The following is a 27,555-nucleotide window of genomic DNA, read 5'->3' as shown; positions in this document are numbered from 1 at the left end:
ACCTATTAATCGAGAAAAATTCAGAAAATTCATGCAAATATTTGTTTGCAACTGTGACTTAAAATAGTTGTAGTTATTATTTTAATTATTCATAAATATATTAGAGATCGAGGAAACTCGTGAAACTGTCATCGAAAGAGAATTTGAGGGAAAAGTTTTGATTTTTTTTGTTACTATATTTTATTATGTTTTTGTATGACTTGAAGTGAATTCTTAAAATTTATTTGTAAATGTTTATCGATATTACGAAAAGATCTGCAGCATGTCTTGAAAAAGTTATGAAACTTCAATCATAAAAATCGCTAATGGATGTTTTTAAGGATGTGAGCGTATGTAAACATGGGGAAAGTTTCCAGGAAATTTCATAATTTCCTGAGTTCGAATGCTTTTATGTCAAAGTTTCAACAAAGCATCTTATACAAGCTATAAACTTTGATGTTTTTGTTAATTTAAACGGATTCTTTGAAATAGTTAATAAACACATCGAAAAATTGTTAGTAAAATGTCATTTCCTTTCATGCTTTGCCAATATTTTTATAGTTCACGTGATCATTAAGGCAATCATAAAGTGTACTATTGTAAGATCACGAAGTAACACTCGCATTCAGCGATATTTTTAACGCTTTTACAAGCGTATTCAACGCATCGCAATTCGTAAATACGCCTAAAAATTTAGTCATGCGCATATTCACGCTTTCTATTGTAAATAAAAATTTAGCGTCGTTTAAAATAAGGGATGGAAAAAAAAAACAATTAGACTTTTGAAAACATTACATTGTGATCTTTTTTAATTTCTTTTTCTAGTTCAACAAGAAGTTCCGTCTAGAACTAGACGAGCCTACTTTCCCGTATACCCATACTACTTTCTAGTACCTGATCAATATTCTCAAAAATAGCTAAAATCGCAAATTTTTTCAAACATGTTTTTTTTAATATTTTAAGCTGATTTCTAGGAATAAAATATTCCTTACTTTTCTTCAAAAAACGAACAAATAAAATAGCAGCACCTTTTAAACAAAACAGCTAATACACTTCTTTCCATTAAAAAATTTTTTTAACAGCTTTCAAAACGAAAAAATAATAATAAGTTCATTAAAATAAATACATCATATAAAAAAAAATCGTTTCTTTTTCCCCTGTTGCCGAAAATAATTTTTTAAACGAATTAATGCACTTACCAAAATAAAAAAAAACAATAAAATGTCAACTTAAAGAAATAATTTTCATTGTCAAAAAAAAAAAAAAAAAAAAAAATCGTCTGGGCATATTTTTCGAGTTTATTCACCGAAAACTAAATATCTAAATTAAAACTTTAGCGTGAAAATAAAAACAAATCATATCAACAATAATTATTTCACAGTTAAAACCACAGCAGCGGAGTCGGAGTCGGAGTCAATCTCATTTTGGGGCAAAGGAGTCGGAGTCGAATATCCAAGAATCGGAGTCAGTCATTTGTCCTCCGTGTATAAATGTTTGCCAAAGCTACGAAGTCAGAGTCGAAGTCGGGGAGTCGGAGTCCGATTAATTGTCGGGAACAGGAGTCAGAGTCGGTGTCAGGTCCCCCTAAATTCTCGGAGTCGGAGTCGGGAGTAGGTCGTCAAGAGCTATTTCCAACAAAGTTTGTTTGAAGTAAATCCGCCTTCAAGTACGGAATCTACATTGACTTTCAGTTTCCCTGTAGGCGCTAATGTTAAGGGATTTGAACTGTTCAAAATTGAACGGAAAATTGTTCAAATCAAAAAGATATCTTATATACAAGTTTTTTATCAAAAGCTTTTTCCTACAAAGTTTGTTTGAAGCAAATTCGCCTCACAGTTCGGAATTGCTTTGAATTTCCCCGTAGGCGCTAATGTTAAGTTTTTTTGAACTGTTCAAAATTGAACAAAAAATAGTTCAAATCAAAAAGTGAAATATGGGAATGAGGTGTCCTCGCCGAGATCTTTCGAACAAAAAAAAGTTTGTTCGAATCGGACTATTCATTCAAAAGTTATTAGGGGGGGACAGACAGACAGACCGACAGACAGACAGACCGACAGACAGACCGACAGACATTTTTCCCCATCTCAATACCGTACTTTCCAATTTTTAATTTTTCAATATTTATTTAATTATTTTATTTATTTTTGACTTTTTTTTTGTTTTTCACGATATTTTTAAGATGCATTAAGCCTTCTTTCATGCTTTTTTCTTCTTTTTCTGACTTTTACTGGGAAAGTAGGCTAAAAAGTTAAACATTCTAAATTTTAAACGACCAAAACAGTACACGTCTTTTCTTTCTTTGCTACTTTCAATCTCACCCTTTGAAATTTCGTCTTTACCTTTTTATGGAATTGACCGCTATTATAGTCTTTACTTTTATCGTATATTTCACTCTACAAAATGTCAAAGTTTATTTTCACCAGGGTTCGAAAATATCATGATATTTTGATACATATCGGATATTTTGATAAATATCCGATATTTTCAATTAGCACAAACTAAAGTCTTCAAAATAGTAAATGCATCCTCAAATCATTCTTTATTTTCTTATATTATAATTACAATTTATGTATTCTTTCATTATTTATATCTCTAATATTTCATTTTACATTTCTATCAATTTTAATTGAGTTAATTTAGCACTAGCTGTTTTACTCATTTTTCTTCTGTTAGCTACATTTAGTTATATGATTCAGAAATAAAAAATATGCATTAGTCGGTGCACAGTCATAAAACATTTTCTTTCTTTCTTTCTTTCTTTTCTTTTCTTCTTTTTTTTTTTTGAGCAATGTTTAACATTTAATTAGGCATTTCTTTTAATATGATTTTTTTTTGTGATTTTTACTTTTAATATGAATTAAAATTGTTACACTACTGATAATTTTATGAATGTAAAATACTAGTAAAACTAGTTATATTATTGGTGTATTAATACATTTAAAAAAAATATGGGTAGTACATAACTTTTTGGTTATGTATTATAATAAATGAACAATTACTATGATTGCTATTCCTTTTGTATTGAAAATACCGTAGTTGAAGAAATAAATATCGAAAATATCAAAGTATGATATTTTCAAAATAAATATCGGATATATATCATGATATATATCGGCGAACCCTAATTTTCACACCTTAAGTATAAAATCTAGGAATATCTCTGCTCGCATCTATGATCGTCCTTCATAAGCACTTTTTGAGATCATATGGATGGTATGAATAATGCCATAAATAGAATAGTCGTGTTTTTTTTTTTTTATGAAGTTTCAAAAAATCAATTAAAAAATATCCCTGTGTGTGTGTGTGTGTGTGTGTGTGTGTGTTTTGAGATTATGTAAGTTGTTGAAAATTAATGAAATTTTAAACATAATGTTTTTTTCCCTATGAAGTAATGGAACCGTCTGGAGAAATAGTGAAATTCACTGTGCGAGTCTTGCACACTGCTGTCATTCTCTTGGTTCTCTTTCCGTTCTGATTTGCATTGGCTTCTTAAAATTTCTGGAATTGCTGGCGGCTGATAAACCTTGAAATGATTTTATTTTTGCGCCCGGAAGAGGCTAGCTGGCTGGCTGTCCTCTCAACCCCACTTTCTCGGAAAAGAAAAGCAGAGGAATAGAACTGCAGAATGCGTATTTGTGTGGTTTCTGTATGCCCGATAATGCGGTTTAAAAATAGATCTTCGCAGTTTTCCGTTGCTAGGAAGGGGTGACCTTGAACTTATGGTATTTGGTTATGAGTTTTGTCAGATGGTTGATATTTCATATATTATCGGTCAACTTGAGAAGGTTGAGCAAAGGAAGGTTCATTTATTTTTTTATTTCGCACTCTGCTTGTATAAAAACGTTACCTCAGCTTTTTTATAAACCGAATTTTCTGTATGCTTTCGAACAACCACTCATTTATTTATTTACAAAAGTAAAATGCTGTATTTTTGCTCAGAGCTCAGAGCTTTTGAGAAGCTGCACCAAAAATTGCAATTTTTGCCTCAAAAAACTTTTTTGACAAATTTGATTGGACTGACGTCATATGGTTATAGGAGCTAAGATACATTTTTTTTTTGTTTTAAATGGAGAGGAGACTTAAACCACATCCTCTGTAAACGTTAACGTAAAACATCCTCTAAACTTTATGTATGGAAGGGATCTCAATTGTTTTGGGAGAAAGAACAGGTAGCTTCCACCTGCCCGTAGCATTGTAAAGTTTTCGCCCGCTGTCCCTTTTCTCTCCATTTTTTTTCCTCCCTAAAATTGCAGCCATTTCAAGATTTCGTAAAAGGAAATCAATCTTAAAATTATTGATCTGCGTATTTCTTTTTCAATTGTATTCGTAATTCTTACTGTTTTCCCCCACATGGAAAATATGAACTTGCCATTCCGTAACGTGGGACAATTTTAGTGACACTCATAAACATAAACAGGAACATAAACAGAGAACAGACGAAAGCTTCTCTGTTTTACATGAACAATTACCTATAGATTTGGTTCCATTATCTGGCCTTAACGGTTTCAGTAAGCGGAGGACTTCGATTGTTTTACTAGCGCTTGATTTGCTGATATACTTTCAGGATTCAAATAAAATATATTGTTCGTAATTTTACAATTCTTGCTTATTGAGAAATTTATGGTTAAATCTCAAATTTTTCGTCTGTTTGACAAGAAGTTGGCTTGGGGCGTTTTTCACGAAGCAACTTCGTCAATTACGACAAAATTTCACAAGATTTGAGCATGCGTTTTTGAGCGTGGGCAATATGCTCACAACAATAGTATGTAATATATTTGATTGAATAGCTATACCCTTTATTGCATGATATGGTAGATTTCAATATGAATCTTCCCACTGGGTTAAATACAGCAAGTCAAGGCAAAGCTGTAAATTGCAAAGTGAAAGGGCGCATTTAATTTGATAAATGTCAGGGACTCCTTTGCTTTTTTAGGTAAAAATTGTCTTGTTAATTCTGTTTGGCTGATATGGTTTAAGGTCATAGTGCTTCAAATTTGCAATGTACTACACATAAAAATAGAAAAATAGCGTTATAAATGCTCGAATTTGAAAAAAAAACAGCATATTTACTACTATATTTAATACATAATTTAAAATATGTCATAATGAAAAATGCTATACATTTTAAAACATTTCTTACTGTAATATCTTCGATGAAATTTTCATGCACTTTTTTTTGAATTCATAAAATAAAGAGTTAATGAGATGGAAAAAGAACAAAATAATACCTTCCTTTGTTATATTTATGTAACTATGTACTACGTATTTTTTATGCATTTATAAACCTTTTCTATTACATCTTTTGCTTGTCTCGTGGATAAAACTTTAATGCATTTTTTTTTTTTTTTTTGAATTTATGATATTTAATGTTTTATAAACCTTTCTTATTATACATCTTTTCCTATTCAAAATTCACTTGAATAAAATTTTCATGCAGTAATTTTGATTTTTGTGAAATGTAGATGAGATGAAAAGGAAATAAAATAATATTGCGTGAAATCTTTCGTAGTCATTATTTATGTAACTTGAGATTGTCAGCTTTTCTCTATATATAAAGATAAACTTGCAGATCATTTTTCATTTTATTTTTAACATTCCGTGCGTCGCCGCTTCATTTTGCATATCTACACATCCTTGACATTTCAACCTATGCTATTTTTTTTCTCTTCTCCGCCCCATGCGTAAACAGTCCGCCAATCGCTCCCAAAAAAAGCCATTGTCCAAAAGTGGAGTGGTCTGTGTCCCTCAAACGAATTGGGCAGAATGCCAATGAGCCGTTCAGGAAGTGGACGATTCGCGCTCCCTCGTTACTTGTTGGTTAAAAGCAGAATTGCAGTCGAGAGATAGAGAGGGAGAGAGAGAGAACATACTATTTCACCCCCTTCTCATTTTTCAAACCGCCATACCGTGCGTGACTTTGATTTTCGCTTTCTCTCTCTCTTCTGTTCGCGTCGAGTTGTTCCTTTTTTTAGCTGCTCGGCACACATTTCCCCGTAATGGCGGCTTTGCGGCAATGTCTCTTTTCCCGTAGCGGCGAAACGACATTTACAGGGATGGAGTTGAGGTTGAATTGGTGCGGCTTCGAATTAATTTCGTCTATGACGCGAATTCTAGATGCAGATATGATTTTAAAAATTGTTTTAACAATTTCTTGATTTATATGTTTTATTGAAATAGCGAATATATTTTTCCAATCGATGTTTGTTTGGTAGTGATATTTTTGCTTGGTTTGTTTTCTTTCGGGAATTTCTCGAGTTTATTTTTTATATAAAGCCTGCATTGATCTGGGAAAATAAAGTTAATTTCAAACAACAGATGTAATAAAAAAAGAAAGAAAGAAAAAAAAAAAAACACCGTCTAATGTTTTAATTTTGATTTGTTCGGAGCTTTGTAAAATGGTCATTGATTTTCATTGATTCTTAAATTTCTTACATTTTCCATAGCTTTGAAAACGTTTCTCGTAGCGGGGAAACGACATTTACAGGGGTGGAGATCATGTTGAATTGGTGCGGCTTCGAATTAATTTCGTCTATGACGCGAATTCAAGAAGCAAATATGATTTTAAAAATTGTTTAACAATTTCTTGATGTATGTTATTTATTGAAATGGGGAATATATTTATTTTGTTTTTGGATATATATATATTTTGTTTTTGAACTTAAAAAATTGGTTTTCTTCGGAGAAGTTTTATTTTTTATATAAAGCTTGCATCGATCTGGAAATATAAAGTTAATTTCAAACAATACTCGTAGCAGCAACATAAGTTAAAAAAAAAAAAAAAAAAAAAAAAAAAAAAAAAAAAAAAAAACTTCAATGTTTTAGTTTTGGTTTGTTGGAGCTTACATTTTCCACAGCTAGGAAAGAGTTACTTCGAATAATTTCATTTTACCATTGGCACTAAACTTTCTTGAAGTGCTCAAATATTTGATACTGAATATTTTGCATAGATGTCTGCTATGCATGCATCTATAGTGTTTCAGAATTCACTGGGGGAGAATATAGGTGATTTGGATTACATTGATAAATATTTGAAGATCCTAACGTGTATTAATTTCAACATGTGGTTTTATGTGTCCAAAATGAGAAATGTTTATGATTTTCAAGAAAATGTTTACTTCTTAAGTCTCATTTTAATAATTATCAATGTTTGTAAATTATTTTTTAAAAGAAATTTTGTAACTCAATACATAGTTTTAAAAGCAAGGATTTTAGTACTTCTATAAGTATTGGAATGTGGGGCAAAACAAAATAACGGGGAAAGTGAAATGGTGGGTTTTTTCCTTACTTTAAGGGGGTCCGGGACACATTTTGAAAATTTTTTTATTAAATACTTTAGAGTTTTGAAATTTTTTGCACTGATTCACCATTTATTTAATAAGCAAAATCATAACATAAATATGAAAAAAAGAAATTTTTATTTCAATTTAATTAGTTTTTTTTTTTTATAAAAAAGGGGGTTGCTTTAAATTGCTATAACTCAAAATATTCTTAAACAATTTTCAATTTTTTTTCAATGAATTACGCACAAATATCTAAGCTTTAATTTTTATTCGGCGATTTTAAAAATATTGATTAAATAAAAAATATTTGAAGAAAAATTTCAAAAAATTCGAAGATACTTTTTTTTTTTTAAATCGTAATTTTTGCAGTAAACATTTTTTTCAAATTCGACGAATAAAGTTTAAAGTAAACTGTTTGAAAAAGATATGCTCCAAGTTTCATTACTTTATCTTTATCGGTTCCTGACTTATAAGAGTTTGAATGCAAGAAATCGGAAAAAATTGCATCATGGAGAAAAACGCGTTTAAAGTTTTAAAGTTAAGTACACATTAGTCAGGTGCATGAAACAAAAATAATTATATCTTTCGTTCTATTTAAGATAGAAACAAGATTCAAACCTCCTCTTAAGCAGAAAAACACGGAGTAATTTTTTTACATGATAAAAAAAAATTGCAAAATTTGACGATTTTTGTGTCCCGGACCCCCTTAAGCGCAACCTACCTGGTAATATTTTAACTATGTAGTAACCCATATAAGCTACTCCAGTCAGGAAAATGTTATCCCTGAAGATCAAAGCATATGATAACAGATACACTTTTTGAAAATTGATACTCATATTGTCATGTAATATTTTATTACAAGTCAAAAATTACTTTTGTCACCATAAAGAGATTAAGTTTTTATTACATATTAACATTTTAAATATTGAGACCAACTAATATTCAGTGCAGCATTTATTCAATTAATACTGAGCTTATTTTTATTTTGAATGTTTTATCCAACTAGCCAAATACATGTGGAGCAAAGTGGATGGGGGAAAGTGAAATAGTCCATTTCGTTTACTTATTCAATTATTTATTGAATCAATAATCTATTCATCTACTAATTGATTCATTTGTAATTGAATCATTCATTTAACAAATTACTTATTTATTCATTCATCCACATATTTTCTTATTAATTAATGAAGTCTCTTATATTAATCAATTAAGTTACTTGTTTATTCGTTTATTGTTATCTATTCAAAAACTTATTCATTGTTTTAAATACTCATTCATTTGATTAAAAATATTTTTAATAATCAGATGGAAATTACTTCCTTAGAAAAATATTCAATTTTTCCCTTTGCCCCATGAAAAAAAGAAGTGAAAATTTGCCACCTCTTTTTTAATGCATAAATTTATTGCCAAAGATAAAAAAGAATGTTTCAATGCAAGTTTTATTATAAAATCTAATGTTCTTTCTTTATGTATTGAAATTTTCAAAACAAATTTTATATTAGTTCATTTTGGAAAACGTAAGTCATCTTAACTATTTCACTTTGTCCTCAAACAATATAACAGATGATAACTTGCTGGAAACTTGTTCTTCTCGTGGTACAAAACGTTAAATTATTTCCCCTTTCTATTTAACATTAAAGTGTTGTTTTATTTCAGGCAAGTCTCAAACTTTCACTTAAGCTAAAACACGTTCATGTATAGGTTATTTTTGTGTTTGATCTGTTTTTTAAATTCAAATGACAGTACGTTATTTTTCAAAAGTAAAAAAAAAGGGGGGGGATACCCCCCCCCCCATTATTTTTATGTTACTAGAGTCAATAGACGACAATGTATAGCCTAGAAATTATATTTCAAAGCTTAATGATTTTCCCTCGGCTCTGAAAAAGATAATGGAATGGTCGTGCATGTAGTTCTCAAGTTTTAACTATAATACGTTACCTTGAAAGATTTGCAATTTCAATTGTTTCTTATGTTTAAAGTTTTTGAGTGAATATATGATGATTGACCTGCTTCATGTTGTGCCAGTTATCAATTTGTTAGCATGTGAGATCTTATACGTTTGTTTCTTTTTAGGGTTTTGTCAATTCTGGGTATGCAGTTAATGGAATTGCACACGTAAGTACATTTAGATTCTTTTTTCATTTTTTCAATACTTGACTATATTTCTATCCGGAGGAACAGATGCTATCAATTATTTCTCTTAAGTTTTTTTTAATGGGGAAAAGGGAGTCTGTTGTGGGGGATTATTTTTTGGGGGGGGGCTGTTAGTTTGAATGAATGCTGCTGAAGGTTTTTACTTTCATGTGGTATGATTTTTCTGCGTAATTATATTAGGAGGGCAGGGTAGAAAAAATGTAGCGTAGCATCCCCGGTGAAAATACAAAATGTTTACGTGTTTATTTTATATCTGTACCTCATTTTTAAAAGATCTTTCCTATTGTCCATTGCTTTAACTTACGATCTGTTTCTGTGAAAACATATGGCTGATGTTAATGGAGAATAATGGACACCAGTTGCTGTGCGAATAGTTATTTTAAATTTAATTTATTAAATTCAAATTAACGTAGGTTTTGTTTGAAGTATTCATGCACAATTGTGCTCTGTCAAAGGCACAAGATATACGCATGATCAGAACTATACCTAGGTTTTTTTTTCTTTCAATGCTTGAAAATACTTTTTGACTTTATTTAGAAGAGAGATCGTATTTAAATTTGGGGGAAAAAAAAGCAATGAAGACCATGATAATGGTTAATTCTATTTGGAAAATGAAAGGCTTACATAGATCATGGCAGGAGGTAAAAAAGAAATAGAATCGTATTTGATTTTTAACTTGAAGAGTGCGAATAATTACGCGCCACAAATTTTTCATTTAAATACAAATCAGGAAAATATGCTTGACACAGTTTTTGAGGCGTTCTTCCGATTTTCAATGCATGCGGTGCGTTGAACAGACGTTAAAAATATTTTTGCGTATATGTTTTAGTTATCATCGTTATTTTAAATGTCATTGTAAAAAAAATTAATGACAACTGAATTTACTAAGTTTGTAAATTTTTCTTGAAATGAAAATCGTTTTGTAATGTTTTTCTCATAAATTTGAAGCATGCAACGAACCTTAATCCAAATGGGTGGCTCTAAAGGCTCATCGCATATGTTCTTGTGAATGACTTTTAACTGGATTACCATACAGATGACAATCTTCTAATCCTCCAACCATCGAAAAAAAAAAAAAAAAAAAAAAGAATTGTGCCTGTTTACTTTTGTTCCGATCGTATGCAAAACTTCCGTCGAAGCATGCCGTTTCTGGCCACTTGCCATCGCGACTAGCCCCGTGACCTTCCTGGCCGAAGATGGAACGAACGCCTAGGTGAAGAATAGCGGTTTCGGGGATGGGGATGGTGTTGCCTAGCAACGCGAGGCTTTCTTTCTTTTCTCCACATTTATTTTCTTTCCCAGAAAAGGGGAAAATAGAGCGGGGTTTTCCGCTTATTGCTGTTGGAAGCTTCACACATGTAGTCCTCTTCCCTGGAATCATTGTCTTGGAGACTACAAGTGACGTCGCGTTTTCGGTGCAAATTTAGGGATGAATTGTATTCGCAGTTCCAGAGATTGCATGATTCAAGAAATTAACCAAAGGGGGAATAAAATATTTTAATTTTTTTTTCGGACAAAGCAGATATCTCACTGAACAGGTCATATCCAACATACACTAGCGCAGCCAGAAATACTCTGGAGGGGGTTTTTTTTGATGAAAATTAATTTCTGAAGGTTTTTTTTTTTTTTTTGATGAAAAATACCATCTGGAGGGTTTTTTTTTTTTTTTTTTTTTTTTGATCAACAACACTCTCTGGAGGTTTTTGTTTTTCTTCTGATGAAAAACACGTTTTGGAGGGGGTTTCTTGATCAAAAATATCGTCTGAAGGTGATTTTTTAATCAAAAATACCTTCTGAAGGTGTCTTTTTTAAAGTCAGAACAGCCCTTTCATATGTATAAACTACTGTATTAGAATTTGCATTTATGTTAAAACCAATGGCTCCGGGATGTGTTTTCACCTCCCCCCCCCCCCTCGCTGCGCCACTGCCAACGTAAGTCAGTCGTCGTGGTTTTACCTCTTTCAGCCGCCATTATCCAAAGACTGAAACCTCTCCTATTGTTTATTTGAACTGCGAATACAACTGTGTTAAGGACTGAGCTGTGAATTGTGGCAGTCAGAAGCAAAGGAATGTATATGCTAAAATTAAAAATGTAGAGAAAACCAGTACAAGTGCTAATTGAACCTCTCCTCTGTTTTATGGCAAGAGATTGTACTAGTAACTGAGGTACGTGCTGCTAAACAGCACAATTTAGAAAAACTTTTCAGTGAAACACTACGTAGGACAGGAACTTTGAACGCGTTTTACTCAATACTGGAAAATGTTTACTTTCGTCCAATTTGCTTCTCATTGCCTCAATTGTTCTTTGTACGAGGGTCGATCCAAAAATAAGGTTCCCATCAATTTTACAAATATACAGCAGTCTATTCTCATTGTAATTTACATCGTAGGAAAGAAAAAATGTTTCTCAATTTTTATACATAACCGCCATTTTTTTTTTCTGTGCATTATTGGCGACGGTGCCTTAACTTCTGTATCGAGTGTCACAGAATTCCACCGCCAGAGTGGGAGTTGACAGTCAACAAACCACTCCGCTCTTGATTGCAGTTCGGAGCTCGAGTCTAGTGATTACCACTTGTTTCCTAAGTTTAAGGAACACTTTGATGTTTGATGGCCAACGTTTCCAGAGCGATGACGAAGTCAAAAAAGGGGGTGAAACGCAATCAACGGGTTGGCGGTGGAATTCTGTGCCACTCTATACAAAAGTTAGGGTACCATCAACAATAATGCACAGAAAAAGATGGCGATTATGTGTAAAAATAGAGAAACCTTTTTTCTTTCCAACGATGTAAATTTCAATGAGAATAGACAGTGCTGTATATTTGTAAAATTGATGGGAACCTTACTTTTGGATCAACCTTTGTATTTTGCAGTGTATCAGAGTGGGATTCACCCACCCCCTAAGCTGGTTATCTAATAGGGATTAGGAAAAATGTCGATATATGCTGACATAAATGTGTATAGTGACTACCATTTATAGAATGGCTAGTTAATTATAGGATAAATTACTTAAATGGGAGTAAAGTGGGTTGTTTTTTAGAATTTTTCTTCAACTCACAAATTTTGCATTCAAAACATTTTTATCTCAATGATATCTTTTAGACTTCTTGTTGACAACGTTTATTTTCTGGTTTTTAATTTTAATATGGGAACATACATATCTATTTTTTTTAGGAGAATGCTTGCTTGTCAACTGTAGCCTTAAAAAAACGTACAAAAACAAATATTTTCTTTAATTTGTAATCACTATTTTTGTGCTGTCCAGCTGGAAGGGACCCAAATTTACATTTTATTTTAATTAGATCAGAAATTTTAAGAATATTTTCAATACAGTTCTGTTTGGGGTATATTTTCGTAAAGTGGGGGAAATTGGGTATTTGTTAAGCTTAAAAAATTTAGTAATTGAAACTGGATAATAGTCCTATGTACGTTTTTATGACTAATAATTCGTTTTACACACCCTATGTATGACCACTTGTTATTTGTGATACCCTTCAAAGTGACTTAAATGAGATATTGAAAACTGTTGAACCATAGTTAATAGTTCATTGTATCATGTAATTTCACTATTTTCTACTTGCGACTTTCACTCAATTTTTTTCTTAAAAGCAATAAATCTATACTAATAATATGAAGCTGAAGAGTTTGTGTGTTTGAACGCTCTAATCTCAATAACTACTGGTTCGAATTGAAAATTTCTTTATGTGTTGATTAGTCCATTTATTGAGGTAGGCTATGACATCACGCTATGACTAATAGGAGTGGAGCAGCGATAAATTGAAATTAAATCAATAATAATCATGTTGCATTTTTTTGTTGTATTAATAGCTCGAATTTTTGTTTCCCGAATAGCTCAGTCGGTAAAGCGCTAGGCTAGCAACTCTAGGGTGTCGGGTTCGAACCCGGCTGCAGGCGGGAAAATTTTCAGCACTTATTACCATTCTCATTTAAAAATTAATTTATAAAGCAGGGGTTTTCAATTATTTTTACTGATCCTTTTTTTTTTCTATTTTCTTATTTAACGGAAAACATCGTTGCGGATAAGGGTGTGTAATGTTTTTAGCGTGATGTACTTAAAATAGTTTTTTAATACATTGTTGTCTTATTAACTCGGGTGAAACCGCATGGCACAGTTAAAAATAAATAAAGGAAAGTATAAATTGCTTCTCAATATTATTACTGACCCAGGCAACGTTGGGTATGTTTGCTAGTTAGCAATAATCTTCCGATGATCGTGCAAGTATCCCGTGGGGGAAAAAATATTCCCAATTAGAAAATGAGACCTGGATCATACATTCCATGGTATAAAGCTGTTAAATGTCCCATACGCAACGAAATATTTTTATTTTTCACTGTGAAAATACAAAACACGAACTGTTCTGTTATTTTTAACTCTCATTTGTATTTTTAATATGGAAAACATATAAATATTTCGAGATAGTATTACGTACGGGACACTTCACAGCCAATTACCGTGGAATTACCCAACTGAAACTTTTAGGCTATTGTGCAGTTTTTAGCCTACTTTCCCAGTAAAAGTCAGAGAAAGAAGAAAAAAGCATGAAAGAAGGCTTAATACATCTTAAAAATATCCCGAAAAACAAAAAAAGTCAAAAATAAATAAAATAGATAAATATTGAAAAATTAAAAATTGGAAAGTAGGGTATTGAGATGGGGAAAAATGTCTGTCGTCCCCCCCCCCTCCCAATAACTTTTGAATGAATAGTCCGATTCGATCAAACTTTTTTTTGTTCGAAAGATCTCGGCGAGGACGCCTCATTCCCATGCTTGACTTTTTGATTTGAACAATTTTTTGTTCAATTTTGAACAGTTCAAAAAAACTTAACATTAGCGCCTACGGGGAACTAAAAGTCAATGTAGATTCCGTACATGAAGGCGGATTTATCTGATGCAAATTTTGTTGGAAATAGCTCTTGACGCCAAACTCCAGACTCCGACTCCGAGAATTTAGGGGCACCTGACTCCGACTCCTGTGCCCGACAATTAATCGGACTCCGAATCCCCGACTTCGACTCGGACTTCGTAGCTTTGGCAAAAACTTATACATGGAGGACAAATGACTGACTCCGATTCTTGGATATTCGACTCCGACTCCTTTATCCCAAAATGCAAGGGTGCCCATCCCCCCCAAGCTCAATGGCGCAAATTCCCCCTCAAAAATTTTCTCGCTTTTGAATCGGGTTAAATGTAAGTTTTTAGAGTGTTTAATTTCCAGTCAAATTCATGGGGGAGGGGGGGGGGGGCTAGCGCTGACAAATAACATTTGAACTGAAGTATTGTTGGATTGTTGACCTGCCTTGCCTTCCCAAATTACAACGTGCACCTTGAGTAAACAATTGGGTACCGCTGAATTTTGCTACACCTTATTTTTTTCCAAACGTATCAATAATTACAGGAAGAGCGAATTCAACTTTTTGGCTTGTGATGGAGTCATTACTAGATGTATACAATATGAATCTATAAAATATGAATCTTATTTTATCGTCACTTAGATTCGGGGGTTTCTCCTCCGAAAAATTTTCGAAATTGTAGTTTTAAAAACATAGTTTTAGACGATCTCTGGTGATGTTTGGGGGATAAAAAGTTTGGTGTGCCCTTCCCGGTAATTTTTCAATATTGAAACTTTAAAAGCGCAATTGTAGATAGTTTAACGTTGTGTGAAAGAGGGCTTTTCCTTTGTTTTCAAAATTGTAGTTCTGAAAACGCAGTTTTAGACTATCTGTGGTAATGTTAGGGGAAGAAGAGCTCCTAGGGCTTGCCCCAGGAAAATTTTCAAAATTAAAGTCTTAAAAACTCTATCTATGGTTGGGGGAAACGCAGTTTTCTGAAACTGAAGCTCTAAAATCACAATTGTAGTCGACCTTTATGACGTTGAGAAAACGAGTTTTCGGAAGCTCTCACGGAATTTTCTCGAAACTGAAGCCCTGAAAACCAAATTTAATACGATTTTTTAATAATGTTGACGAGAGTAGGGGGAGGGAGAGGGGCGCTCCACTTAAATTTTCGAACTTGTAGCTTTAAAAACGCAGTTTTGATAGATCTGGACAATGTTAGTTGTAGGTGAATTTTGGTGCCATTCCTCCGGAAATTGTCTGAAATGGAACTCCAAAAACGCAATTCTATACTTTTCTTTGATCATGTTAAAGAAAGAGGGAATCAAAGGATCTCCCCTATAAATTTTTCAAAATTGCAGTTCAACAAAAGCAGTTTTAGATGACTCTTGATCATAAAGAGGGTGTTATTCTGGCGCTACAGTGGGAGGCGCTCTCCTGGAAGTTTTCCAAAATTGAAGTTGCATATCTAAAAAAGATAGATCAGACACACCGTAACAGCTATGTTTCGGAAATCCTCAAAAATGGATTCAGCTATTCAGCACTTATCGAAAATCAGAACTCGAGAATTTTAACGAATCAAATATTCTTCTATACATAACAGATATAGAAGAAAGTAAACATGATTTACGAAACATAACTTAAATACCTTAAGAACAGACTGTTCTACCACCATCAGCGAAAATCAACATCGCTGAAAGTTAATAAAAATTATCTAATGATAAATTGAAACAATCAGTTTAAGAATGAAGAGAAGATGGGAGTAAAGTGAAATGAGAAAAATTCTTCACAAGCTTAAGCTCGTTAATGAAGAATATATATTAATTGTCAATTGTAGGGATAAAAAATATGTTATTCGCAAACTTCAAAACTAGTTCTTAACGATTGTCGAGGTGCACATGAATCAATGGAAGACTAGAACATACTGGTCAGAATTATTACAAACAATTAAACATTTTTGACCTCTCTTCCTCTCATCATTTTTACACATGCAATTTATACACAATTTATAAAATATTGAAAGGAAATCAAATCGTCTGAACCAGCTTTGAAACGGACACTAACTCCATGCCGTCTGTGATGTTTCCTCCATTAAAAAAAGAGACACGTTCATTGAAGTAAAAGTACCAGGAGTAGGTAAGACCAGGAGAGTACCAGGGCCGTCGCTAGGTCAAAAAAACTGGGGAGGGGAGGGGGTACGTTTTGGCGGCCCGTTAATTGTTTCAAACACATGTTTCAATATGCAGAGAGAGAGAGAAGATTTGGCTTCTGGTTTAGCAGGTATAGTCATATTACTAGACCTTTTAGTACTAGCAATATAAATTTAATCGTAAGGATAATATTCAATCAAAATTAGGAGGTTCGGAGGGCTACCTTCTTGCATTATTTCGAAATTGAAGACATAAAAACGCAGCTTTAGACTACATTTTACATTTGGGAGAAAGGGGAGGGGGGAGAGGAGGTCCAGAATAGCCTCCCCCGATAATTTTTCCAAATTTAAGTTCTCAACACAATTGTCCGTTAATTAATTACGTTCAGAAGAGGAGATCTGAGGCTCACCCCCGGGAATTTTCAAGATTGTTATTTGAAAAACAGTTTTAGACGACTTATGATGATGTTAAGGGAGGAAGAGACTTGGGGGTCATCGTTCTATAATTTTTCAAAATGCAAACTTCAAGCATGCATTTCCAATTGTGAATTATTTGTGATTGTGACACGTAAAGGGGGGTCTGGGGGCTCTCCCCCGGGAAAAATCTGGAAACTGTAGTTTGAAAAATGCAGTTTTAGATGATCTATGGTGATATTAAGGGGAAAAGGGATGCGCCCACCCCTCCACCCCCCTCCTAAAATTTAAAGCCTTAAAAAGACGATTGTAGACTATTTTTTTTTAATTTAGTGCACCTCCAGTTTCTTGAAATTAAAGCTTCGAAAACGTAATTTAAGCCAACCTTCGATGAAAAGGGAAGTATGAGTTTTGAAGGGGCTGGAGACCAGAAATGTTTTGTAATTGAAGCACTAAAAGCGGGATTTAAGACATTTTTTGATGATGTTGGCGAGAGAGGGAGAGAGAGAGAGGGAGATAGAGAGAGGGGGGAGGCATTCTCTCGAAAAAAATTCGATCTGTTGCAACCGCAGTTTTAGAAGATTAATGGGTGGTTGTGGGAGATGTTAATGGGTGGAGAGATTCAGAGTCCTCCCCTGACAAATTTTCAAAATTAAATCCAATTAACGCAATCGTAGACGATTTTAAATACTGTTAGAGGAGTAGAAGGTTTTGTAGATCTCCCCCGAAAAATTTTCTGAATTGAAGCCTTAACAATGAAATGTTTGAGAATCTTCGGTAATATTTGGAGAACGAGTTTCAGGACACCTCAAGGAGTTTTTTAAAAATTAAAGTCCAAAAGACGAAATTTATTCGACCTTGAATGATGATGAATGATTAATTGAGAGGGCGTTTCTCGGAGGTTACGTAGGAAGCTCTCACAGCTTTTCGAAATTGCAGTCCTAAATACTAACGTGTAGGCGATCTTTAATGACGTTAGGGTAAGGGATGGGGTTTGAGAACGCTTTCCCGGGACTTTTTCAAAACCTAAGTTTTAAACACTCACTTACAGGCCAGCTTCGGGGACGTAAAAAGAAGGGTTTTGGAGTTCCCCACTCTTCCTTTCAGTTTGGCTACGTCCCTCCTATCTTCATTGTAAATTTCAATAATTGATAAACATATTGTGGTAATTTTTTTTTTTTTTTTTTCAATTTTGAATTGCCAAACACTATTATTTGCTTGGATTTTCCTTAGTAAAATTTTCAATTTCCCGCACAATATTTTTGCTTTCTTGCACTACAAGCATTTGCGACCTTAGAAAAAGGATTTTTAACATTTTGAACGGATGTGGTAATTTTCTGCGATACCTTAGGTCTCTATTCTACTTCATTTTATTTTAAATATGCCACCTGCATCTCTTGATCAAACTTTGATTTACTTACGATTTTTACATTCAAAACATTTAGAACTTTTGGTATGAGTATTCATTATAATACTTTGAATCTCTCATTGCATCTAACTGTTTTTTTTTCTCTATCTCTCTATTTAAATTTATTTCGGCGACCAATACATTTTTCTCCACTTAGCAATGATTTTCAGGACAACATTTTTCATCAAAAAAAAAAAAAAAAAATAGTACATACATATGGGAATGTTTCGGCGACCCCTATCCTATGGTCTGTTCTTTTATTTATGTATTTTTATTTATTTATTTTTTAAACTGCAGAACCATGAAGCATGGTTTCGTATAACCAGGGCCGCCGAGAGACAAGGCGTGCAACATGTTAGTTTGGTCGCTTGTCATCCCTCCCATTATTCAAATTTTACTTTATACACAATGTTTTTAATTCGAGACGAGCCCATAGTTTCTGACTTGGAAATTCTGACTTTCGAAAATTCAAAAATTTCATGTCCTAAATAAAAAGAAAACCTTCTGGAAAAAATCCCCCCCAAAAATTTTGATGGCGCAACTTGCGCCATAATCCCCCCCCCCTGTGGGCACCCCTGCCAAAATGAGATTGACTCCGACTCCGACGCTATGGTTTTAACTGTGAAATAATTATTGTTAATCTGACTTGTTTTTATTTTCACGCTAAAGTTTCAATTTAGGTATTCAGTTTTTGGCGGATAAACTCGAAGTCATTTATAATTCTACATAAAGATATGCGCAGACGATTTTTTTTTTTTTTTTTGACAGTGAAAATTATTTCTTTAAGTTTACATTTTATTGTTTTGATTTATTTTGGTTAAATTTGGTTGGCATTAATTCATTAAAAAATTATTTTTGGCACCAGGGGAAAAAGAAACGTTTTTTTTTTTTTGATATGATGGATTTGTTTGAATGAGCTTATTAATTTTAATTATTATTTTTTCGTTTTGAAAGCTGTTAAAGAATTTTTTTAATGGAAAAAAAAGTGTATTAGCTGCTTTGTTTAAAAGGTGCTGCTATTTTATTTGTCCGTTTATTTATTTATTTATTTTTTACGCATCTAATTTTTTAGGTGAGTGAGGAATATTTTATTCCTAGAAATCAGTTTAAAATATTAAAAAAATATGTTTGAAACAATTTGCGGTTTTAGCTATTTTTGAGAATATTGATCAGGTACTAGAAAGTAGTATGGGTATACGGGAAAGTAGGCTCGTTTAGTTCTAGACGGAAGTTCTTGCTAGGTTTACTGTGTTTCCGCAATAACAAATGACGAATTAATAATCGGGTCATTTGCTTTTGATAACTGTTTTGTGTAAAAATTTTTTTAACCCACACACCCCGTTGAAAGAGCGACAAAACTCAATAAGTAACAAATGTTACTGTTACAAGACATGCAAAAGAAAAAAAGCATTTTGTTGCTGCTGTTATTTGCTAATTGTAAAAGTATCTTGCTTTATCCACAGCAAAACTTAGTCATACAAAATATTACTTATTTTCTGAGATAATAAGTTTTTGCGGGGAAGCGATATTTTAGCGAGCTCCTTTGAGCGCCGGCACGTCACATGACACAGGCAGCGATCTCTTATGATACTGGAAATTCGTGACGCGTATAAACTTGCATAACCTCTGGTGTGCTGGAGAAAAAGGGTAGTGGCTGGGGGTTGGGTTTTTCGGGCGTGTGAATGAACGGTAGAGTGGCGGTCAACAGGTTTCTCTCCCCTCCTAGCTCTTATTTTTTCTCATTGTCTTTTTTTGCGGCTCTAAAAGAGTTCACCTCTGATTTGTTTATTACGAATTTTTATTTACTACGATCTCCTTTCAAAATTTGCTTCGCGGAAATACGATTTTTCTTTTGCCGCTTCTATTAAAATTCGTTTTCCCCAGCCTTTGTGTAATAAAAATATTTCAGGTTGTTTAAATATTTGTATTTAAGTTTTTTTTTTTTTTTTTTTTTTTTTTTAATGATTGTCTTGTGTGGGTAAATGAATTGTTGTTTATTTTGAAGTAAAAATGCTGGGAAAAGAATTTAAACCTTTTTAAAAATGTGTTTTTGAATATCAATACGCTGCTCAGTTCGACTTTTTCCTTTAAAAATATTTTGGACGAAGGTATTGTACGAAGAATTTTATGTGTTTTTTGTTAATGCTACTCGATTGATCTGTGATCTATAATGAATGTCAGTTTTTCTACGCCCAGCCCATATATTTATTAATTACAAAAACTAGATAATCAATCAAAATAAATAAGTACGTAAACAAATTAAATTTAAGTAAAGAATGGCAAATAAATAAGTACGTAAAATTCTATTAAAATCAAATTGACTAATAGAACTTTTTTTTTCGGATTGCATTTTTGCTATGCAGAATTTCAGGCTGGAAAAAGTAATGACTATGCCAGTTGAACTGTTTTATGGTTGTTGAACTTTGCAACTTAGATTCTTGAAGCTTGTAAAAAGTCCATTTCTCCACTAACTTCTTGTGAAACAGTTCTGTATTAAAGAAACTCTAGAACTATTTCCATTTATGAGGATGTTATTGATCAGTATGATGCTAAATAATAAATTCTACGGTAAATCTTATGAAAACAGCGAATGTAAAATTGATTAAGCTAATAACACAACCAACCGAAAACAGTAAGCAATACTTGATTTCTCGAAAGGAATGGAGGTAAAAAATTGATTTTTTTTTCTTCTGCTACCGTTTCAAAAGCGACCATTCTTAAGCAATATCCGTTCAGTCAACTCTTGATAACTCGGAAGTCCCATGTGAGGGGTTAAAACCTTCGGGTAATTAGTAGTTCGAGGAGTTCGAGAAATGGGAAGTTGCCGCAGCCTTCTCAAGAGTTTAGGACGCAGTAAAAACTTCGAGATAAAGGAATATTCGAGTTAGAAGGCTTCGAATAAGCTTAACCATGTTATGTATGCGAGACGTGATTTTCTAAAGGTTCAGATCTTCTGTTATTCTTATTAAGGTTTTTTAAGTATTCGCTTCTCTATGGGGAAAGAAAAAAAACATTAGAAGTATCATCGGTAATCTATCGTGTATTAAATTTTAAAACTTTAAATCGATTTTTCTGAAAAGAATAAATGGTTACTGTACTTTTAGTGATGATATTTTGTGTATACATCCCATAATGATATAGTTAACGATAAAACTTCGACCACTTATAAAGCGAGCGAAGGATTCATTAATTTCACTATTTTATTGCGCATAACTTTTAATTTTTTGTTTTGAAAATAGAAAAAACACGTTTTTTTGTGCAGCCAAGATTTATTTATTATTTAACGCGGTTAAAACATAAATTCTTATGTATTTTTTATTCCTAAAAACAGTTATTCCTAATTGTATCCTTGTAGCGAATTTCTGTAAACGATTCTTCTGTGTAGTTAAAAAGTTTTATGATCAATTTTTTGTTGGCATTTGTACAATAAAATTTTTATACACAAATGAGATTGCTGATAAAAACAAATAATAATAAAAAAAATACTAATAATAAAGCTGAAAGTCTGTATGTCTGGATGTCTGTTACACGCATAGCGCCTAGACCGTTCGGCCGATTTTCATGAAGAGTGGCACAAAAGTAGTTCGTAGACGAGGGGTGAGCACCTCGAAGCGATTTTTCGAAAAATTCGATTTTGTTCTTTTTCTATTCCAATTCTAAGAACATTTTACAGAGCAAATAATCATAACGTGGGCGAACAAATTACCATAACGTGGGTTAGCAAATTACCATAACGTAGACGAACAAATTACCATAACGTGGGCTAGCAAAATACCGTAACGTGGGCTAGCAAAATACCATAACGTGGACGAACAAATTACCATAACGTGGGCTAGCAAAATACCATAACGTGGACGAACAAATTACCATAACGTGTGCTAGCAAAATACCATGACGTGGGCTAGCAAAATACCATGACTTGGGCTAGCAAAATACCATAACGTGGACGAACAAATTACCATAACGCGGGCTAGCAAAATACCATAACGTGGGCGAGCAAATTACCATAACGTGGGCTAGCGAATTACCATAACGTGGGCTAGCAAATTACCATAACGTGGGCTAGCAAATTACCATAACGTGGACGAGCAAATTATCATAGCAAATTGGCGTGAAATTCATCATCCATTATTTGTAAATATACAGGCGAACCAAATGACCTTTTAATTTTCTATTACGGGCAAAGCCGTGCAGGTACCGCTAGTAAATGAATAAATGAAAAGTAAAAATAAACCTAGTAACTAGTGATGGATAAATTTCTGTTACATGTAAATTCCTGTTTTATGTATGGTTCCCATGTGATATACATTTTTTGAAATCAATCGATTTTGTTATGTGATACTTCAAACTATATTTTAGTTACCAATTTCAGCTTTTGCTTCGCTACAACTTCTCCAATACCGGAAATAGATATTCAACAAACGCCGATGATTATTGAAAAATCTATTCCCCCCCCCCCCCCCCCCCCCCCCCCCCCCCCCCCACTGCAGCGAACAATATCTCTTACCTGGCTTTCGCAAGAGATCACCTTGCCCGCTGCGACCAACCATAACCTGAGGTCAGTAGCCCAAACAATCGGCGGGGGATCTCCCTCCGTCCCTCCCATTTTCGAACCGGTAGGCCATCCTAATTTATGCAAGCAACCGCGCCACCCATCGGCGTAAAAGAGAGAGAGAACTAGATCTCGTTTGCTATGAAATCGTATGACGTTACGTCTCTTAGTTTTTTTCAAGATAGTTTTTTTTTCTTTTTCCAGCGTGCATTTCTCTCGTAAACAGGGTTACTTTTTCTTTTAATGAAAATGCATTTCCGATGGCGGTAAACATGACACCTGTTTCCTTTCCTTCCCACCCGGTCTCTTTTGTTCTTTTCGTTCATGGTTCTGTGTGCTCTTTAGTGCAGAAAAGATTCAGTTTGCATACTAGTAATTTACATACAGTTGAAGACATAGTTCCTGCAGATTGTTTTTTCTCCTTCAATTGGAGGGCAAAATGTAGCAATTGTTAAACCTTTTTCATCCGCTTTTAGCAATCAAGTAAAGAATAATGGTATAGTTTCTTCATTTGCTGCGCTTTCCACGGGTGTCCATGTTTTGTTATTTTTCTACCCGAAAAGGTGATTTTAAAATTGAAGAGAAACTAAAGGATCCTTGCTTCTTAAGAACTCTGGTCTCTGGTCGACAATCGTTATAGTTAACCTTTGAACATTGCTTAAATATAAAGACTGACACAATTGACGGTTCGCTGTGTAGTTGAATTTTCGTCAGTTCATTAAATCCTTTTCTTTAATTTTCTGCAAATAACATAGTTCTGGAAAGAGCTCTGGAGCCGATCGCAAAAAATGTTTTCGGTGGCACATCTGCACTTTATTTGCACTTAAATAAGGAAGAAGTTATAAAATACTTTAAAATTTCAAACAAAACAAGAGGAAATCTTTTTAAAGGAAGAAAAAGAAGATAACTGAAGTTCTTAAAAGGATAAACTGAACACTTTACTATAAATGAGGCAAACCTAACCAGTAAATACTGACAAGGCTACGCAGATCCTAACAGTATTACGACGCTGTCAGGTTAGGTTTGCCATAACTGTATAAATAAGAATACACTTGGGATAAGAGAAAAGAACTTGTAAAGCGAGAAAAATTCTTAAGTGAAAACTTGTAGTTTGTAGGCTTCACTAAATAATGTATGTATATACAGTGGTACAACCTAGCACGGGTGACACCGAGGCGGTAATTTGTGGTGCCATCGCCCCCCCCCCCCATCTACAAACGAAAGAAAAAGGTTTTAATATTTTATGTAAACATGAAATTCATTCATTTTTCAGAAAAAACTTCATTTGTGCTATGACAAAATTTTAAGTGGGCTAACGTACAAAAAACGAATAAAAAACTATGAACGCTTTTATTTTACTTGCCCTAGACGCCGCCGAGAGGTCAAAAAAGTAAGGGGAATGTATGAAATTGATGGCCCCTTAATTATTTCAATCGTACCTCTAACGCAGAATAAGAAAATACTGTTCAGTTTTTTGACATACGAAGAAGTCACTACTAGGTCTAAGTATTGACAATATGAACCTAATCCTGAGTATAATATTCACTCCGTAATGTGGGGTGAAAAAGAGGGATCCGGAGGTTTTCCCCCGGAAAATTTTCAAATTTGTAGTCTTAAAAATGCATTTTAGCTTCTTATTTTTCAAAAACTTACAATTCCACTTTAGGTTTCACCCCCCGCCCCAACGGGGGGCACCCGGGGCGGACCGCCCCCCCCCCATAACGTCGCCACTTATATACATATATATATATATATTTAGATATACATAAGGTATACATGTTATTGTTAAATGATGAAAACAGAAGCTCAGCAACTTTTTCTATTTTGTTTGTTACACAATAGAACGGCTCTTAAAATTCAATTAAAGAAGTTAAGATATCGTCTGTGTCAGGTTTATTCTGTGTTCCCTTCGATGTTATTAGTCATAAAAACATCCTCTTAAAAGTCGTTTCCCGATCTCCAACTTGTTGCCGTTTACACTGCTACATAAAAACGGTAGTAGCGCCCGTGATAAGTATGGGCCTTGAACAGCAGGTTGTAAATTATTTTGATATCGGGGCATGAAAAGGAAGATTGTGTTCCAGAGGTGTGTGCAGTGCGGACGACACCGTTAAAAGGAAATGAAATATATCGCCCTTGTTGTGTAAGGCAGTGGTTGTGGTAGGTCGCGGTTATGGCTTATCGCTGTTCATTTGTCATCGAAACTCTTTCGGAAATTGGGAGGATGGACTTTAACCTGTTGCTTTCTGTGCCGGCAGGAAGGTGTTCGTTTTGTGATTTGTTAATCTTGAGACATTCTTGTGCAGTTTCCAATTCTCATCGTATTACAAAAGCGGGAAAATGTTAAGATTTTTTTTTTTTTTTTTGTGAAGTGATACAGTCGGCTCTCGACTAACTGGGATCGTGTTATCCAGATTGCAGAATATAAGAGATCCCTCCCCCCTCCAAAAAAAAGGAGCGAATGGGAAGGAGCATACTTTTGGAATCAGTGGTCCCCCAGACCAGGGGCGTGCACAGGGAGGGGGAGGAATACCTGTTGGCCCAGGTCCGAGCCTAAAGGGGGCCCAAGATTTTTGAAACTAGGCGTGAAATATAGGGGTAAACAATATGGAGGGGGCCCTGGAAAAGTCATTTGCGACGGGCCCCAAAATTTCTGTGCATGCCTCTGCCCCAGACCTTTTAGGAGGGCTCTGCTCCTGCCCCCTTTTTTGCATTTCTAAATGCACCGTTCTTTTCTCTTTCAAAATTTATCAACACTTGTGTGATCACAAAAGCAAATTTTCTTTCTTAAAAGGTTTAAAAAAAAAAAAAAAAAAAAAAAAAAACACACTCCAGCATTGAAATGTAACTCTCTCGTTCCCCTTGTCCACTAGAATCGGCGTGGGAAGATTATATTACTGAACTTAGTAGGGTTTTTTTGCTACAGTTCGCATATGCCCTTTTATCAGAAAGCAGCCTGCCCCTCTATTGTTCTAGGGGAAACACTGAAATCATCTCATGTAGCACACATAACGTTTAAACATTTTACAAACACCTTAAAATGGTTGTCACAACATAGGAAACGATTTTAAACCCTTTTAAAAGCGAAATGTGGTACCTTGGGGGGGGGGGGGGGGGGCAGCACTTTGTGTAGTAGTTAACTGAGGTAAAATTTTATATCTACCACTTAAAAAAATCCTTTGCTTAGTTAATTAATGTATTCTTTTTCAAAAAAATTTAATCAAACTTGCCGTTGATTGAATTATTCGGCTATAGTAATCTCTGGGCTATTTTTAATATTGTATGCATCAATAGCATCGAATTTACTTTGTTTATCAATGTCATTGTTTCATATTTTTATAAAAAATAAGTTTGACAAATTAATTGTATCGTTTTTTTTCTTTTCTTTTTCCTTTTTTTTTCTTTTTGTTTTCGAAAAATGATTTTTTTGCCTACTTCATTTTCTTATTTACTTGCAAAATTTCTTAGCGCTGTCTGGTATTCCTATCCGCTGATCCGGCGGATCGATAAAATATGACCAGTTCCCGGATATTTTTATTGTCCTCATTCAGCATTTTTCCTTTTGTGAAGCGACGTTAATTTTATCTTACTTTTCATATTTCTATAGTTTTTCTCAGAGATTCATTTAATAATACATAATTATTACAATAATTACTTATCTTTACATTTATTTAATTTTGTAAGTAAATTGTTAGTAGGAGAATATGGAGCAAAGTGAAATAGTGAAATATTTACTCCGCTTTTAGTGCCATTTACCTAGAAATATATTAACTATGTAGCAGCCTATGTAGTCAATTCCAGTCAAGAAAAAATTACCTCTGAAAATCAAAGCACAGGGTAATACAAGCAATTTTAAAAAATTGATACTCCGATTGTAATATTTTGCTGTAAGTCAAAAATTATTTTGATGTTATCAAATGATAAAAGTTCTTGTTTTTAACATTTTAAGTATTAATTGTGTCCTTCTAATATTCGGTGCAGTATTTATTTAGTTAATATTTAGCTGATTTGTATTTTTAATATTTTTCACAATTAGTCAAGTTCATGTGGAGCAAAGTGAAATAGCTCATTTCGTTTACTCATTCAGTCATTTACTAAATCACGTACATATTTATCTATTGACTAATTAATTTACATTCCTTTATTTCATAATTCACCTATTAATTCATTCTTTCACTTATTTTCGTACTCATTCACTATTTTATTCGCTCATTTATTTTTTTTCGTGTATTAATTAGTAAATTAATTAATTTGTTAGTTTATTGTTTCATTATGTTTTCATTTATTAAATTATCTTTTTATATGCTCATTATTTTATTCAAAAATATTTTTCACAATCGAATAGAAAATATTTCATTCGAAAAATATTTCATTTTTCACTTGCCCCATAAAAAAAAGTGAAACATTTTTCACTTTTTTTTTTAAAGGCACAATTTTATTGCAAAAAAAAAATAATGTTTCAATGCAAGTTTTATCATAAAATATATTGTTCCTTCTTTATGAACCGTAAATTTTCCATTTGTTCATTTTGAAAAAGCTTAGTCATCTTAACCATTCAGCTTTTTCCCACATTCCCCTACCTTGCAATAATGCCAATTTTTTACAATGAATAAATAAATAAATAATTAATTAAAGGAAAGTAAATAAAACTTAGAATAATTAAACATAAAGAAATAAATCCTAACCGGTGTGCAATTTTTTAAATTTTACGAGTCCGAAAACGATTGAGAAAAACTGGACTCAAATTAGTGAATTTGTCGAAAGAT

The 27,555-nt window shown here is 33.3% G+C and overlaps 1 protein-coding gene across 1 annotated transcript in view; it reads left to right on the top strand.

The window, feature by feature from the left end:
- The window catches only part of LOC129228049 (single-stranded DNA-binding protein 3-like), a gene marked incomplete at its 5' end in the record, with an annotated part of 396,346 nt that overhangs the window by 160,260 nt on the left and 208,531 nt on the right, over positions 1-27,555 (top strand). The window contains 1 exon segment of the mRNA XM_054862684.1: positions 9,333-9,374. Coding sequence (XP_054718659.1) covers positions 9,333-9,374 — 42 coding nt within the window.

The sequence above is a fragment of the Uloborus diversus genome, chromosome 8 (assembly GCF_026930045.1).
Source record: "Uloborus diversus isolate 005 chromosome 8, Udiv.v.3.1, whole genome shotgun sequence".
Taxonomy (NCBI): domain Eukaryota; kingdom Metazoa; phylum Arthropoda; class Arachnida; order Araneae; family Uloboridae; genus Uloborus; species Uloborus diversus.
The sequence above is the reverse complement of the archived record's forward strand: the minus strand, read 5'-3'. Positions and strand labels throughout refer to the sequence as shown.